The 17,857-nt window shown below is 41.1% G+C and overlaps 1 protein-coding gene across 3 annotated transcripts in view; it reads right to left on the bottom strand.

Annotated features, from left to right (window-relative positions):
* The window catches only part of GOSR1 (golgi SNAP receptor complex member 1), a 43,995-nt gene extending 29,721 nt beyond the window's left edge, over nt 1-14,274 (bottom strand). The window contains exons 1-5 of one of the 3 annotated variants that reach the window (XM_036340891.1): nt 14,126-14,274; nt 11,767-11,887; nt 6,918-7,005; nt 6,454-6,561; nt 2,027-2,118 (exon numbers count right to left, since the gene is read on the bottom strand). In XM_036340891.1, the coding sequence (XP_036196784.1) occupies nt 2,027-2,118; nt 6,454-6,561; nt 6,918-7,005; nt 11,767-11,887; nt 14,126-14,156 (440 nt within the window). In that variant the 5' untranslated portion in view covers nt 14,157-14,274. Of the gene's footprint in view, nt 1-2,026; nt 2,119-6,453; nt 6,562-6,917; nt 7,006-7,479; nt 7,670-11,766; nt 11,888-14,125 lie in introns of those variants that run through there. The other 2 variants (XM_036340892.1, XM_036340893.1) reach the window with 2 other exon arrangements.
* Nucleotides 14,275-17,857: the final 3,583 nt, after the last annotated feature.

The following is a 17,857-nucleotide window of genomic DNA, read 5'->3' as shown; positions in this document are numbered from 1 at the left end:
CAAAAGATTATATGAAACCCCAAAAAATGGTATGTAATTGCCAAAAACTTGAAAATGTCATTTATTACTGCTATATCTCATCTAATTTTATTCTGCCTCGTATTATATTAATTTGAGTAAGTGCCTAACTGCCTTCTAACACCTAGAGGGCCAGGCTGGTCTTTTCATTTCTACCTTTTACTGTGACTGGCATAGTGTCTTACTCATGGACGGCAATCAGGAAATAGTTTAGATGAACAGATGAACATGTTTCTTTTATGATCATCTCTCAGGAAATAAATTATTAAAATGGGCTGTATTCTAGTCATTTCCACAAATTATGGGGAAGCTAAATGCCTATATATTAAAGGCTGTTCCCTACACTGGTCCAAAATGCATTCCTTAAGAGGTATATGTAAACAGACTGTTCAGAAATTAAAAGATTTACATGTTCTTAAAAACTAAAAATATTACAAAGTTCCTAATTATGGCAAGAATGTTTAGGGGTTTTTTTTACTCCTATATGTTACACAAAGTACATGTCTAAAAATAAAAAACAGGTAAAACAGAAACAAACAGTAAAAATTATTTTTCCAAGACAATTTCTGGAGGTAGATACCTAACTGTGATGGCTGAAAAATCGTGGGTTAGAGTTTTGAACAAAGTTTTGAATGCAATGAGTACTAAATTATTTCTGCTGCAAAACTGTCTTACTCTTACAACAAAATAAAGAATCTTGAGGAAATGTTTCTCAGAGTACACTACATCATCTTATGATTGATAATGTATATCACAGTTTATGAATCATAAGTAACATACTCATGAAATATAAGATTCATAAACTTATCACAAGTGAGACAATGACAGGCATCAAGAGTGGGAAGTCTTCAGCTTTATTCAGTGGTTCTCAACCTTCTGGCCCTTTAAATATAGTTCCTCATGTTGTGACCCAACCATAAAATTATTTTCGTTGCTACTTCATAACTGTAATGTTGCTACTGTTATGAATCACAATGTAAATATCTGATATGCAGGATGGTCTTAGGTGACCCCTGTGAAAGGGTCGTTCGACCGCCAAAGGGGGCGTGACCCACAGGTTGAGAACCACTGAATTAGATGCTCAATAGATTCAGCCTTGTTGGCTGTGTTGAGTTGTGGAAAAAAAAACAAAAAAAAACATGGCCCTGGCTGGTTGCTCAGTGGTTAGAGTGTCGGCCCCCAGAACAAAGGGTCTTGGGCTTGATTCCCAGTCAAGGGCATGTACCTCGGTTGCAGGTTTGATGCCTGCCACCCACCAGAGCAAGTGTGGGAGGCAAGGGTCGATGTGTCCTCTTACATCGATGTTTCTCTTTCTCTCTCTCTTCCCCCCTCCTTCCTCCCTTTCACTCTCTAAAAATCAATGGAAAAAATATCCGAGGGTGATGATTAAAAAAAGAAAAAAGAAATGTCAAAAATGTATATGAACTGCTGGAATATATTACTGAATATGAGGTAAAGGTAGGTAAGAAAAGAACAAACCTTTAATGTTATGGATTAAGATCAGCATAAAAATACTGGAAATCTTTAAATAACTTTACATACAGTTATAATTTTAGGAAAAAAACAGATATGTTTCAGATTCCAGGAAAGTAAAAGCTACTTTAATAGTTTCCTGAATATATACTTGTACAGGCAAGATAGAGGGGTAGGTAAGTCATAATCAGGAAGCAAAACACAGAGAGCTTCACTTACTGGTAATGTTATAATTCTTAAGATGGGTGGTAGGGGATCAGAGAAAAACTCATGAAGATATCATGTAAGCTGGACTTTGAATTAAGACAGGAAAGCCAAGGTGAGCAGGAGGCAATGGTAAAACTAGGGGAAGCTGGAGTTAAGACCACCCAAGTAGACCATATTGTAACAGCAATGTTTAAAGAAAGTGAAATAGACATTAGAAACCTTTAAATCTAAACCAGGATTCTGCCACTCAATTTGCTGATAATCATGGATATACTCAAAATCTAAATCTGAACAAACATCCTACAAAATAATATAAAAGATAACTTACTCAATATCCTTTCGTACTGATCCCATGAGATTCTCCCTTTCCCGTATTGCCATAAAGTTTGCTTTGGTTTTATGGAATTCATGTGTATAATCCTGCAATAAATGGGGAGAAAACTAAAAGAGCACTGAAAGAATAAAAGTAGAAACCATCCTGCTCCACAGCTTATAACATCATCACTTTAATTTTCTTTCAGGAAATATGTTCTTGCATATACAAGCTTATCTAGTTTTCATTTATGTTAAAGAAATCATACTATATTCTGCTGTACACTTTGTTTTATGAACTAAAGTATAAAGTAATCTTTCCATATTATCAAATAGAAATCTATCTATGACTATCATAATTTAATAAAATACCTATTGATGAACATTTTAGTTGTTTTATTTGCTGTTGAAAAATGCCACAATTGCCCTCGCAGGTTTGGCGCACTGGATAGAGCGTCGGCCTGAGGACTGAGGGGTCCCAGGTTCGATTCCGGTCAAGGGCATGTACCTTGGTTGCAGGCACATTCTCATTAGGGGGTGTGCCGGAGGCAGCTGATTGATATTTCTCTCTCATTGATGTTTCTAACTCTCTATCCCTCTCCCTTCCTCTCTGTAAAAAACTCAATAAAACATATTTTTAAAAAAAGCCACAATAAACATTCTTGTATATATATTTTATTGAATTCTCTTTCTTCCTTATTAAAGTGTAAAGAGTATATGCCTACCAGAATAATTAGATCAAAGAATCTTACATTTAAATCAGACTGCACTAATTTATGTTCCCAGCAAAATGAATGAATACCCATTTTCCTATATTCTTGCCAATAATAGGTTACACATGTTCCAATATTTGCTAATCTAACAAGTGAAAAATCCTATCTCATCTTGATTTGGGAAGGCAGCTGTACATCTTTTTATGGCTTTGGCAATTCATTTTCTGGATACAAGTTCATATCCTTTGCCCATTTTCATATTAGGCTAACTTATTTCTTATTTCTATTATTTCTCTCTATATAGTAAGCAAATTATTTTTTATAGTTCCTGATATTAGGTTTTGCTTAGAAAGTCTTTTACTACCCAAAATGGATAAATTCACCCTTGCTTTATTCTGTACTTCCTTTTTCTACATATAAATCTTTTTTTTTTTTTTTTTTTTAAAATATATTTTATTGATTTTTTACAGAGAGAAAGGGAGAGAGATAGAGAGTTAGAAACATCGATGAGAGAGAAACATCGATCAGCTGCCTCCTGCACATCTCCTACTGGGGATGTGCCCGCAACCCAGGTACATGCCCTTGACCGGAATCGAACCTGGGACCTCTCAGTCCGCAGGCCGACGCTCTATCCACTGAGCCAAACCGGTTTCGGCTACATATAAATCTTTGATCCATCTGGAATTTATTCTGGATGGAAGAAATGAGAATTTGAGGTTTGGTTCCTCCCTAACCCCCCGAAATAATTAGCCAATAGTTACAGCTCTATTTATTTTATAACCTCTCTTTTTCCCATGAATTTAAAATACTACCTTTATGGTAAAACTAAATTTCCATGCATATTTGGGTCTATAGGTGAACTTTATTCAATTCCATTGGTCCCTTTCTCTCTAGAATCAAACTCTTAATTTTTCTAGCTTCTTCACAGGTTTTAATATCTGGCAGAACTAAGCATCCTTTACTACTTATCTTAATTTTCACATGTTTTTTTCTTGGTTAATCTTGTATGCCTATGATTCCAAATAAACTGGAATCATTTTGCCAGTTTTTTTTTAAAAAAGGAACAAATAAATTTTAAAAACCTGTTACTTTCATTGGAAATGAATTCAATTTATAGGTTGATTTAGAGAGAAATCTTCCCATCCAAAAGCAGAGTAAATATTTTACATTTCTCAGTATAGTTTTATGCATTCAAGTCCTATACATCTTATTACATTTATACATAGGCTGTTATAATTTCTTCCACTGTATTTTTGAACAGGTTATTGTTTATATGAGAAAAACTACTTGCCTTTACATATTAACTAGAGGCCTGGTGTATGAAATTCGTGCACTCGAGGAAGGGGGGGGTCCCTCAGGCTGGCCTGTGCTCTCTCACAGTCCAGGAGCCCTTGGGGGTTTGTCCGACTGTGCCTAAGCCGTCAGCTGGACATCTTTAGCGCTGCTGCGGATGCGGGAGAGGCTCCTGCCACCACTGTGCTTGCCAGCATGAGCCTGGCTTCTGGGCTTCTAGCTGAGCAGCACTTCCTCTGTGGAAGCACACTGACCACCAGGGGCATCCTACATTGAGCGTCCGCACCCTGGTGGTCAGTGTGCATCATAGCAACCAGTCACTCTGACATTTAGTCTATTTGCATATTAGCCTTTTATTATATAAAACTAGAGGCCCGGTGCACAAAAATTTGTGCACTCGGGGGGTATGAGGGGGTCCCTCAGCCCAGCCTGTGCCCTCTCGCAGTCTGGAATCCCTCAGGGGATGACCACCTGCTGGCTTAGGCCCGCTCCCCAGGGGATTGGGCCTAAGATGGCAATCAGACATCCCTCTGGCAGCCTGGCAGCCCTCGGGGGATGTCCACTTGCCAGCGGGGAGCAGGCCTAAACTGCAGTCGGACATCCTTAGCGCTGCTGAGGAGGCAGGAGAGGCTCTCACCACCACCGCTGTACCGGCAGCCATCAGCCTGGCTTGTGGCTGAGCAGAGCGCCCTGACCACCAGAGGGCAGCTTCTGCATTGAGCGTCTGCCCCCTGGTGGTCAGTGTGTGTCACAGTGATCAGTCATTCCCAGTCCTTCTGCTGTTAGGGTCAGTTTCCATATTACCTGTTTACTATATAGGATAGAGGCCTGGTGCACAGGTGGGGGCTCGCTGGTTTGGCCTGAAGGGTGTCCTGGCTCGGGGCGGGGGGGGGTCCTACTTGGGTGCCTGGCCAGCCTGGATGATGGGATGATGGCTGTTTGCAGCTGGTCACACCCCCTTCAGGGTGGGGGTCCTGCTTGGGTGCCTGGCCAGCCTGGATGATGGGGTGATGGCTGTTTGCAGCTGGTCACACACCCTTCAGGATGGGGGTCCCCACTGGGGTGCCTGGCCAGTCTGGGTGAGGGGCTGAGGGCTGTTTTCAGGCTGGTGGGCAACTGAAGCTCCCAGCCTCTCCTTTTTTTAAAATTTTTTTTATTCTGGGATTAATTTACCTTCTATAGCTGTCACTGGAGCTGAGAGCAGGCTCCAGCTCTGAGGCCGTTGCCGGCTGAAAACAGGTACCTGGGTTTGTTTAGATTCTATAATTGAAACTCTGTTGCCATCACTGGCCCCTCTAAGCTCTGAGGCCGCCATGGCTGAAAGCAGGTTTCTGGGGTTTGTTTAGGTTCTATAATTGCAACATTGTTTCATCCGGAGCGCAGAGCTGAGCTGTGGTAGGCGGGGAACATTAACTTCCTCCATCACTGGAGCAAGCAAGCCTCATGTTCGCTACAGCTGCCTGGCTGCCGGCCGCCATTTTGGCTGGCAGTTAATTTGCATATCTCGCTGATTAGCCAATGGGAAGGGTAGTAAAGTTATGGTTAATTACCATGTTTCTCTATTATTAGATAGGATGTGATCTATAATCTCTCCGAATTTGTTCCTAATACATTTTTTTAGTTTTCTTTGGTTGTATTAGCTATATAATCTTATCACTGCCACATAATACAAATTTTGTCTCTTCCTTTATCTTGTTTCTCTTTATTAACTGCACCACAAAGAACTTCTAAAATAATATTAAACATTGTGGTGATAGTGGGTATTCTTGTTGTTGTTGTTTTTTTCTTTTCCTTTAATGGGAATTTTTTAGTGCTCTATTATTAAGCATGATGCTAACTTTTAATCTGAAATACACATTTTTTTTTTGCATTAGGCAACTAAAGTATCCTTCTATTCCTACTTTTAACAAGAGTTTTTTACATTAGCAATGGTTGCTGAATTTTTTCAATATTAAAAAGATTTGCCCTCCTATTTTATAGTATATATTAACAGCCCATATATAAATCTTTGAGTTTATTTCATTTGGTTTTAATATTTTTCTCAAACAATATTCTAAATATAGTAAATTATTCCTCTTCCATGTTATCTTCGAAGGCTAGTAAAAGTATACTCTAAACCACCATATTATTGCCTACGCATGACCATTGGCTACTTCACTGTTTCAGTTAGCTAGCGAGGTTTCCCATGGTTTATTTACCTACTGATGAATAGTATTCAATTTACCAGGCAAAAGCAAGAGTTCTTAGATATCAGACATTTTCAGAGTTTTATAATACCAAAAAAAAAAAAAGTAAAACAAGACAAATTTCTATAGCATGGCATTTATCCTCTCAGAAGATTTCCCCGTGTGTTCTCTTAAGTACATGTGCACACAATCTATTCAGGGATTAAAATAAACCCCATAACAACATAAAACTCTCAAGCCCAGTGCATTACCTGCAATATGTCTCTATGTCGCTGTAATGTATGCATCAGTGCTGCATTCAAGGAGGGGACACCTGCACTGTTGGTATATTCTGCCATTTTATCATTTACTCCTGTAAGCTAAAAAAAAAAGAGAAAGGAAAAAATATATATATGTATTTTAGAAAGCACTATAAAGAGACAAAATAAATTATTTGCCTGTTTACCCTTTGGCTAACAGCAAAAAATAAACCAAAAACAAGAAGCTAGTACGCAAGGATTCAGTACTTCCACCAAGTAATATATAAAATTAAAAAAAACCAAAACTCTCATGGGACCTGGAAATAGCTGTGATCAAAATTCAAATGGCTTAAGAAGTACACACCTTGAATGAAAAGGTGGTGACTTCAACAAATGTCTGTGTTAATATAATCTAATACCATATCTAACAAATACACAATTTTTAGCAAAAAAGCCATTTAACAGAAAGTCCTTACCCTTGCCAAAAGCTGTTCAATCTCAATTGCCATTGTTTCAAACATTCTGTCTTGGCTTGATCCATTTAAAAGAGGTGTTGTGTCAGAGCTAAAGAGAAGTTCAAATAAAGAGGATCTATTACTTAAAACTAATCTTTTAAAACATACTTAAAATAATAAGGTAATTATTCTTAAGAGGTCAAGTATAATCCCTGAGCAATTCTTTCTGTTTCCTAAGAAACTATAATTTTTTAAAAGAAACACACACACACACACACACACATTTTATTTGGAAATAATTTCAAATGTACAAAAATTTGAAAAATTAAAACAGTACCATGAGAAGAAAACCCACATAGCTTTATCTTATCCCATTTGCTTTATCACTTGCTCTCTCTCTCTGAATCATATGAAGGCAAGTTATATATACCATGGTTTTTTACCTTTAAATTCTTTAGGGTGTATATTCTAAGAATCAAGATACTCTCTTACAGCACTACAGTACAGTTGTCAACTTCATAAGTGTATACTGGTACATTTTTATTTAACCTGCTCTCAGTTGTCCCAATAGAGTCATTAATACCTTTCTTCCCTTCCAGTTTAGGAGTCAATCTACGGTCAGCTACTGCATTTAGTTGTCATGTCTCCATAGCTTTCTTTAATCTGGAACATTTCAACAGTCTTTTGGGGGGCATTTTATGCATTAACTTTTTTTTTTTTTTTAAATAGAAAAGTTCCTCATTTTTGTTCATTTGATATTTCCTTGTGAGTAGACTGAGGTTATGCATTCTCTGCCAGAATACTGCAAAGGTGATATTAGAGTCTTTTTAGAGTATTACATCTAGAGGTGTAATTTATATGCAGAAAAATACAAGAATCATAAGTGTATAGCTTGATGCCTTTTTTGTATATTCATATACCCATATAATCAACAAAGTAAAAATTGAGAATATTTCCACTGACTCAAGAAGTTTTCTTGTGCCTCTTCCCAGTCAATGCCCACCCCAAGGAAACCATTATTCTTTCTTCTATCTCTATAGATTGGTGTTTCATGTTTACAGATTTTTAAAATTGATTTTTGGAGATAAAAGAAGAGGGAAAGAAAAACATCGATGTGAGAGAAGAACATTGATAGGTTGCCTCCTGTACATGCCCCGACTGAATCAAGCCCACAACCTAAGTACAGCATATGCCTTGACGAGGAATCAAACCTTTTCTGATACAGGGGACACTGCTTCAAACAACTGAGCCACCCAGCCATGGCTCTAGCTCTTTGGGTCGGAGCCAATCCAAGATCCTGCCGTTGTATCTTAAAACGTGCCCGGACAAAAATTCTCTATATTCTCCTAACACAAATCCTCCCCTACAAGACATACGATAAAGAAAAACTGGTCTGAATGTAAGCTCTGTGAGAAGGGAAATTGTGTCTCATTCATCTATACACCCAGCTCCTAAAATTTTGCTTGGCACATGGTAGGTGATTAATGGATACTTGTTGAATGAATGAGAAGGCAAATCTCTACATTCACCATTCTCAGGAGAATAGGTGAGTCCAGGGAAATGGTCAAAACTCATTCTCCACAATACTAAAATTCAGTTAAATTTAATTCATTTTATAGGTATGTGATGATTCATAGGCCAATAAGTTCTCCAAATACAGAAACTAAAAAAATTACTCATCACTGAGTTTATTCATCATGACATGCTTTCAACCTGAGCAATACACAAAACACTTCAGAATGCAAACTGAAAAGAAAAAAAAAAAAAGAATGCAGAGTGGATCTTGATCCTCATGGCCTTAAGTTTCTTATCGAAGGGGGACAGTTAGGCTGAAGTAATTCCACAAAGTCGGTCCCAGTTTTATTGCAGAATTTCTCCAGGAATGTTTTCAAGATAGTTTTTCCTTTAAAGGAGTCACAAAAGTATTAAGTTCATGAAGCATAGAGAACATAGAAAAAGTATCATGTAATTGTATCTCTTAACTATTTGGAGTTTTAAAATTATATAATCACTGGCACAGCCAAGTGGGAGACTTAAATTCAGGAAATATGCTTAATACATATAAAAGAATATTCCTCATTCTTTTACTTGCTAAGTAAAGGTGAGCCCAAAGCAATGCAGTACGATGAAAGCTATGTGTGACATGCCAATAGCTTACTTTTAGATCCTAGAGTCAATATGTTGGCCCTGCTATCGTTAATTCTTTAATAATGTGCCCTATTAAAAAGAAGCAACAAGGGAATACAGGGGACATCTGTAATACTGTCAATAATAATATATATATTATTTAAAATTAAAAAGGAAGCAACAGTTTGGCTATAGTGCTGGAATAAGTCTTTTGTTGAAATGTGCACAGAAAGTTTTAGAGAGTGGGCTCTGGAGATAGAAAGACCTGGGTTCAAATCCAAGTTCAGTTTTTATTATTATTAATTGAGAAAAATATCGCACCCATGACCAATCCTCACAAAAGTATGTAAAATAGAGAAGATAACAACTAACAGCTCTGCTACCTGCAACTTCACTGGGAGATACATAAAACATTTTTATAGGTAAAAAATGTTCCCAGCAATCTTTTTTAAAAATTAAATATATTTTTACTGATATCAGAGAAGAAGGGAGAGGGAGAGACAGAGAGAAAGAAACATCAATAATAAGAGAGAATCATTGATTGGCTGCCCTCCTGCATGTCCCACACTGAGGATCGAGCCCACAACCCAGGCATGTGCACTGACTGGGAATCAAACCCTGACCTCCTCAATGATCAACCACTGAGCCACTAAAGCTGGGCCCCAGCAGTCTTTATATAAAGCTCTTAGAATAGTACCTGACACATGATAAACACTGTGTCAACTATTAAAATTATTATTAATTAGCAAAAGTTGGAAACAATGTCCACCTACAGAATAAATTGTGATACAATAATATAATCCTATATAATAAAAGGCTAATATGCAAGTCGACCGAATGGCAGAATGATCGGTCGCTATGATGCACACTGACCACCAGGGGGCAGACACTCTGTGCAGGAGCTGATAGTCATTGTGGTCCCACAGGGGAAGTGCCACTCAGCCAGAAGCTGGGCTCACGGCTGGCGAGCGCAGCGGAGTGGCAGGAGCCTCTCCCACCTCCACGGCAGTGCTAAGGGTGTCCGACCGATGGTCCGGACATCCCCCGAGGGCTCCTGGACTTCGAGAGGGTGCAGGCAGGGCTGAGGGACTGCCCCCCGCCGAGTGCACAAATTTCATGCACCGGGCTTCTAGTGTAATAATAATGTATGTTAAATGTATTCATAGCTTAATCTCAAAGATAATGTTAAACCAAAAAGCAAGTTGCAAAATAACTTTGATAGGATATTATGAATTGTTTAGGAATACAAACATATACCATAAAATACATATGGAGATTATGAGGATGAAAAAAATGGATGCTATCAGGGGCTTAACTGAATTGGTCAAAATTATTTCTTAAAGTGGGAGATAAGAACATGAGACTCAAATATATTATTCTTTATACTTTTCTACATGTCTGAAATATTTCCTAATACTTTCGAAACAAGTGAATGGCCTAAAGTGAGCAAAAGATTCAAAGATAAGAATACATTTTCCAAAAGAACTATCTGCCGAAACCGGTTTGGCTCAATGGATAGAGCGTCTGCTTGTGGACTGAGGGGTCCCGGGTTCGATTCCAGTCAAGGGCATGTACCTGGGCTGCGGGCACATCCCCAGTAGAAGGTGTGCAGGAGGCAGCTGATCGATGTTTCTCTCTCATCGATGTTTCTGGCTCTCTATCTCTCTCCCTTCCTCTCTGTAAAAAATCAATAAAATATATTTAAAAAAAAAGAACTATCATATGACCCATCAATTCCTTTTCTGGGTATTTATCTGAAGAATATAAAAACACTAATTTAAAAAGATATATGCACCCCTATATTATTGCAGCATTATTTACAGTAGCCTAGGTATGAAATAACCTAAGTATCCATCAATGAATGAATGGACTCAGCCGTGAAAAAGATGAACTACTGCCATTTGTGACAACATGGATGGCCCTTGAGGATATTATTCTAAGTTAAGTAAGACAGACTGAAAAGGACAAAAACCATATGATTTCACTCATATATGAAATACAAAAAAGAAACCAACTAGCAAACAAAATAAACTCACAGATACAGTCAAAAGATGGGCAGTTATCAGAGGGAAAGGAGAATAGGAGGAGGGCAAACATGGGTAAAGGGCGTCAAATGTAAGGTGACAGATGGAAGCTAGGCTTTTGGCAGTGAACACACTACAATGCACACAGATGTCCAACTGCGATGTTGTACACCTGCAGCTTATATGTTATTAGCCAATGTTACCTCAATTAATAAAAACACAGTTTCTATACAGTCAATATAGTAGTATACTGGTTACTCATAAAAGAACCAAAATTAAAAATAGCTTAGATGATTAGAAGGGAGGATACACACTGCATTAGATTCATTCTAAAATGCCAGAATAGCAGTGTATGTACTTGGCATTTGGGCAGTTCCTCACATCTATTTAGCAATCAGAAGGTATAAGAATACAATATGGACAAATCAACCACATTTTCTTAAACTGACTGACCTAGAAACTTATTTCTGACACAAGCTCATTCGTAAGCCTTAGCATTTTCCTCCTGACATTGTCAGAATCTTTGCCTAAGAACCCCAAATTAATACTAGTCTCAAGAATTAAGAATTTTCATAAATCACTAAAAACAAACAATAACATAAAAATAAAATACCAAAAATCCACCAATAGAACAAATTACAGAGTTACATTTTAGTTTATTTTTGATGCTTTAAAAACAGTATACAGTTTAAGGCATAAGAGAGAGGATCTGGTAGTACCTATACCTGTCGCGTCTTCCATCTCGGGCACTGCTGTGACTGTAACTCGTGCACAGTTTACTGAAGGAAACTAGTTTCAGGTCAAGTTCATTTTCCAGTTGTCGAGCCTGTTTCCTGAGATCTTTAACAAAATTATAAAAGCAAATGATTCAGACACAGAAAGTTCATCAGTAGACATAAAACTCACAAAGCTATTCTGAAGAAAACAAACTATGAAAATGATCATATATTGATCTAGGTTCAATTTTTTAAAAAAGTTTTAAATGGAAGAAACCAAAGATGTACCCAGCAAAGCAAACGGTCACTTATTTTAAACTTCAGGTGGGGCAAAAAGGCAGGGGGGAGACGCAAATTTTCGGCTTTATCCAAAAGCCAACTAGACAACAAAGGTTGCTCTAAATCCCTGAAATTACTTATATAGCAACAAACACATTTTGTTACGTTAGGGGAAGGCAAAAGAAAACACAAACCACAAAGAAACTGACTGCGGTTTATTAATTTACCATTTAACTTTATAAAAAAGAAACCATCACTGTTTTTGACAGAGATTTTCCTATTTCTTTATATCCCAACACTTTATTAGGCTCATGAAATTCTTAATAGTAGAATGACTTACGCGACTGAGCATGAAGGACAAAATAATCGTTGACAAAGACGTACACAACTGTCTTTCAATAAGCTTACCCAAATTTGGAGAGGCTGAAATTAACCATGACAATGTGCTACTAACAAGGTCAAGTGTCAGCACAACCAAACTAACAGCGTAGGTTTTAATACAACAGAAACAAGCAAGCAAGCAGAGACACTGGTTTGGCATCCAAGTGGCTGCGTGAGAGAAGCGGCAGCCCCAACACCCCCATGCAGGTGTAAGGAATCTCATCATTCACGGTGAAGTGGAGGTCAACATGAACGGGCTGGAAGGTGGGAAGAATCCTGTAAGGACCTCCTCTTTCAGGACAGAGCAATACAAAATATTCTTTCAATACACTCATCAGCCACCAGAAGTGGGGAGCAGCGTAAAGCGTGGAGCGTGTTCCCCCACAAACCGAGTCTCAGAGCCTCCGCTCTGCGCTTCCGAGAACTGGCTCTGCGGTGTATTGACGATCTACCGAACCCGCGAGCCCCAGCTTTTCCTTTTCCACACCCCGATCTCCAGGGGTTTCCTGGTGCTACAATGAGGACAGCACAGCGCTTCCAAAACCTGCAGCCCAGCGACGAGTATTCAAGATACCAGCAGCCCCTGCTGCAGAAATCAAAACTACCTCCGAGCCAGGACACACGTGTCGCACGGTCACTTTGAATACGGTTTAAAGGACCAGCCCGCCCTCTGTCGCCGGTCACTGCCTTCCCCAGCAGAGAACAGCAAGGAGAGGCATTCTGACAGTACGACAGGCAAGTACGCATGGACTTAATTCAGAATAAGTATCTGAGACCCGGAGGCCGACAGGGACCATCCTGCTGCCGGTGGTGGCTTCCAGAGGCTTCAGGGGGTAGCAACAGGGAATAGTTCAAAAGGGAAAAAAATAATAATTCAGAGAGCAGTCTCTAGGCTGCAGTAAAGCAAACACTTGGAAGAGAAAAGTGAGCCTTCTGTGCCCGCGCTGCCATCGCGGCCCAGGACATGACTTTCACACGGGTCCTCTTTCAGGAATCACAGAAACGCGCTCGTCAAATCGCAAGATGATTTTGTGTTTTGTTTTGTTGGTAGAAAAGGTATCACAAATGCAATCATCACAGTTCACGCTGGTTCTCTCAACTTTCTCTGATTAACGAAACGGATCTCGGGAGCGGACGGGACAAGCTATTTCCTCCGCCAGCAAACGGACCCGACCTCCCCGGCCCGGCCCGGCCCGCGGCAGCCGAGGGCGCTCAGCCCCGGACGCTCCGCTCACACAACCGCCCCTCGATGGCCGGGCCGACGAGCTCCTTCCTCCTTCCTCCTTTCCCTCCCAACTGTCCACGGCGCCGGCTCCTGCGGGCTCCCGGCCTCGGGATACCCTCGCCCAACACTCGTTTCCTCCCCGCCCTCAGAGTTCACACGAAAGCCCCTTCGTCCGGGCTCCGCGACGCTCTCAGCCTGGCTCTCCTCCGGCTACCCAGACCCGGCTTCCTCTCCATCCCCGCTCAGCCCTCCGGGTCCGACCCCCGCCCCAGGCCCCGCCGCCTCTCGGGTCAGCCCCCTGTCCCAGGCGGTTCCTTCTCCTCAGCCCCGAGGCCCCGAGGCTCCCACTGGACGCCCTGCCCGCCCCCGCTCGGCCACACGGAGGCCAGGCTCTTTCCTCTGCTGCCACCCCCAACACCCGTCCTCTCTCAGCCCCTCCGCCCCCAGGCGAGTCCCAGCCGGAGGCCTCGCCCTTACCTTCCCAGTAATTGCTGGTTCCTGCCGCCATCTTTGTTGTCCGACGTCAGTCGGGAGACGAGAGTCCAGGCGCTGCGGGCCAGAGAGTCGCCTCCGCGCCTTCTTCCGCCCTGGCGCCAGGGCCGATGGGATACGTGAGCCTCCAGAGACACCGCCACCTGGTGGTCGATTGATCGCTTGACACCCCTCGAGGGGCGCGACTGAAAATCTCATGCTTGGCGCGGGACACGCCTGCTTTTCGGATGCTCCTATCCGTTCTCTACGCTGCAAGGTTTCATCGTCGCATCATCGCCCTCTGCTCGGTTCATCCCCCTCTCTCAGCAGGACCTACCTGTCTGAGAAGAAAGTCTTCTTCAGACCCTGCTCCTGTTTGCCTCACCTGCTCGCCGTGCACCTCTTCAGCTGGCCTCTTTCCCGTCTCAGAGCCAGAGGCCCTTTTCTTCCCAAGCCCAACCGACCTCTTCATCCTACCTGCGCCCCGTGCTCCGTCATCCCGGACCTCTGACCTTCGTGCCCTTCTGCACGGTCGCCTTCTCCTCTGTCTGCAGTAGCTCTAGCCCCAGCCCTCTTCCTTCCAGCCACCGAATCTAGACCGTGTGTGCTAACTGCTTCCATTGGTCATCCTGACCCCCCAGCTGTTAGCTGCTGTCCAAACCCGCCCTTTATAGAGACATAAACACGGTCTACTTCTGTCCACATTTTACCAGCTCCAGCGAAATGTAGGAACCTTACGTGCGGTAAAGGTATTTAAATCACCCTTGTCCCTTTACCCGCTCCCATCTATACTTGCCTTCAACATTTCCTCTACATTCATTGAGAACTACATCAGACGTTATAATTTTTGTTCCAACTGTCAGACATAATTTTTTAAAAATATATTTTTTTATTATTGATTTCAGAGAGGAAGGGAGAGGGAAAGAGAGAAACACCCCGAGCCCGCAACCCGGGCATGTGCCCTGACCAGAACTGAACTGTGACCTCCTGGTTCATAGGTCGAAGCTCAACCACTGAGCCATGCCAGCTGGGCCAACTTAATTTATAGAATTCAAAAGAAGAAAGAAAGTGTTCCATGTTTACCCAGATTTTACCCTTTCCGTTTTTCTGCCTTCCTGATGGTCCAAGATTTCTTCTTTTATAATTTTCTTTCTGCTTCAAGAACGTCCTTTAGCCATCTTTTTTTTTTTTTTTTCCTTTAGCCATCTTTGAAAGAGTAAGCCAGCTCGAGACAAATTCTATTAGTTTTTCTTCATCTGAGAATGTCTTGATTTCCCCTTCATTGCTGAAAGATGCCGTTGCCAGAAATAGAATCTGGGGCTGACAATTTCTTCTTTCAGCACTTGATAAAAGTGACAATTCCTCCTGGCGTCCACAGTTTCTGGTGAGAAATTGGCTGTTTTAGATGTTTTTCTACTATAGGTGAGGCATCTTTCCTTTTTCACTGCTTTCAAAAATTTTGTTGTTAATTCTCACCCAACCAGGTTTTTCCATTGATTTTTTAGAAGGACGGAGGGAGATGGAGAGAGAGGGAAGGAGAGAAACATCATTGTGAGAGAGACACATCGATTGGTTGCCTTCTGCACACACCCTGAATAGGGGTGGGGATCAAACCTGCAACCCAGGTATGTGACCTCGATGGGGAATCACACCCAAGACACTCTGGTTCACAGGCCAATGCTCTGACCATTGAGCACACCAGCCAGGGCTGCTTTCCAAACATTTTATTTTTGACATAAAAAGAGCTGCCAGACAGCTCTGATGGGAGAGGGAGTGTAATGAGGAGGCTGTGGAAGGATTGAGCAAAAAGCAAATAGAGAGGGAGAACTCATGGACAACAGTGTGGTGATTGGGGCCGGGGGAGAGTTGATGGGGGGGAGATAGAGGAGGGCATAGAGGGCATAAATGATGATGGCAAAAAGTTAAATTAAATTTTTTTAAAAAAAGTTTACCAATCCCCATATCAAGTTTGGGGTTGAATATAATGAGGAAATCTAAAATATTATGGAATGTTATTTCCTTCTGAAATAGATATTTTTATTCTACTAAAAATATTGCTAAAACACATATGGCAATAAAGGTTTGTTTCCATCCTTTGGGGGGAAAACTTATTTTTCTTTAGTTTTCAGAAGGTTGACTGTGATGTGTCTTAGTGTAGGTTTCTTTGGTTTTATCCTGCTTGGAGTTTGCTCAGCTTTTTGAATCTTAGATTTATGTTTTGCCAAATTTGGGGACATTTCAGCTGTTATTTCTTCTAATACTTATTCTGCCCCATATTCTTTCCTCTCTTCTCGTTGAACTCCAATGATATGAATGCTAGGTCTTTTGTTAAAGTCTTACATATCTCTGAGGGTCTACTAATTTTTTTCTATTTTCTGTTGTTCATATTGGATCATTTGTACTGTTTTGTCCTCATGCTCACTGACAGGGATGCCTTTTCTCTGTCCCCTCTATTCTGCTATTGAGCCTATTCACTGAGTTTTTTTAAATTATTGTATTTTTTAGCCCTGGTCTATTTGGCTTAGTGGATAGAGCGTCAGCCTGCGGACTGAAGGGTCCCAGGTTTGATTCCCGTCACATGCCCGGGTGCAGATTCAATCCCCAGTAGGGGGCGTGCAGGAGGCAGCTGATCAATGATTCTCTCTCTCCCTCTCCTTTCCTCTGAAATCAATAAAAATATTTTAAAAATTATTGTATTTTTCAGATCTAAAATTTCCATTTGGCTCCTCATTATATCTTCTGTCTCTTTGCCGAGACTATCATTTTTTCCTAAGTTTATTTGTAATTGCTCATTAAAATATTATTAGATCCTTGTCAGATAATTCCAACAGCTGTGGCATCATGATGTTGGCATCCATTGGTTGTCGTTTTTCATTCAAATGGAAATTTTCTGGGCTCTTGGTATAATGAGTGATTTTAAAAATTGTATCCTAGATACTTTAGGTATTATAAGACTCTGCATCTTATTTAGATCTCCATTTAAGCAGAGCTTCTATGACAGCGTGCTCACAGGGGAAGTGGACAACTTCCTTGTTCCTGCCAGGGGCAGTTGACGTTCAGGCTTTCCCGTGGCCTCTTGATACCTTGTTCCTGCTCCCCACGTGGCCTCCACAGACACCACGGCGGCCTCATTACCGCAGTGCATGGCGGAAGTCCTGGCTCCTCTCTGGGCCTTCTTTGACACCACCCAGAAGGTGGGGAGGAGTGCCTTCATGGCCGCCAGGTGAGCCTGGAGTGCAGGCTTCCCTCGAAGCCTTTGCTGGCAGGGGTAGAGACAGGACTCCGGTTTTTTTTCTGAGCATTTGGCTGGGGTAGTGCAATTATTGTCTAAAACTACTCTGTCGTGGTAGGCTGCCTCTTTCCTGGTTCTATGGCCAAAGACGTCTTTTCTTTGGGCTTTTCCCCCTGCCTATGCCCTTTGACATGTCAGGTTTGCCAGTTTCTCCAGTACCCATTGTGGGGTATGAGGCAACACGCATTATGGGATCTATAAGGCAAAAAGATAACCAGGGAACTCACCACTGTGTTGTTTCTTGGATCCTGAGGTCCCTATCTGTTCCGCCTTCTTCTTCCACCATTCTGAGATTTAGTATTTGTTTTATATATAACACACGAGGGTTGTTTGTTTTGCTGTGCTTAGTGGAAGAGAAATACATCTACTCCATCTTGTCCAGAATCAAAAGCCTCCATTTTTAAATAGATTTTAATTATTTTCTAAAATGCTTCATCTTGTCTTCT

The sequence above is a fragment of the Myotis myotis genome, unplaced genomic scaffold (assembly GCF_014108235.1).
Source record: "Myotis myotis isolate mMyoMyo1 unplaced genomic scaffold, mMyoMyo1.p scaffold_m19_p_17, whole genome shotgun sequence".
NCBI lineage: Eukaryota > Metazoa > Chordata > Mammalia > Chiroptera > Vespertilionidae > Myotis > Myotis myotis.
This window is presented reverse-complemented; position numbering and strand designations above follow the sequence as displayed.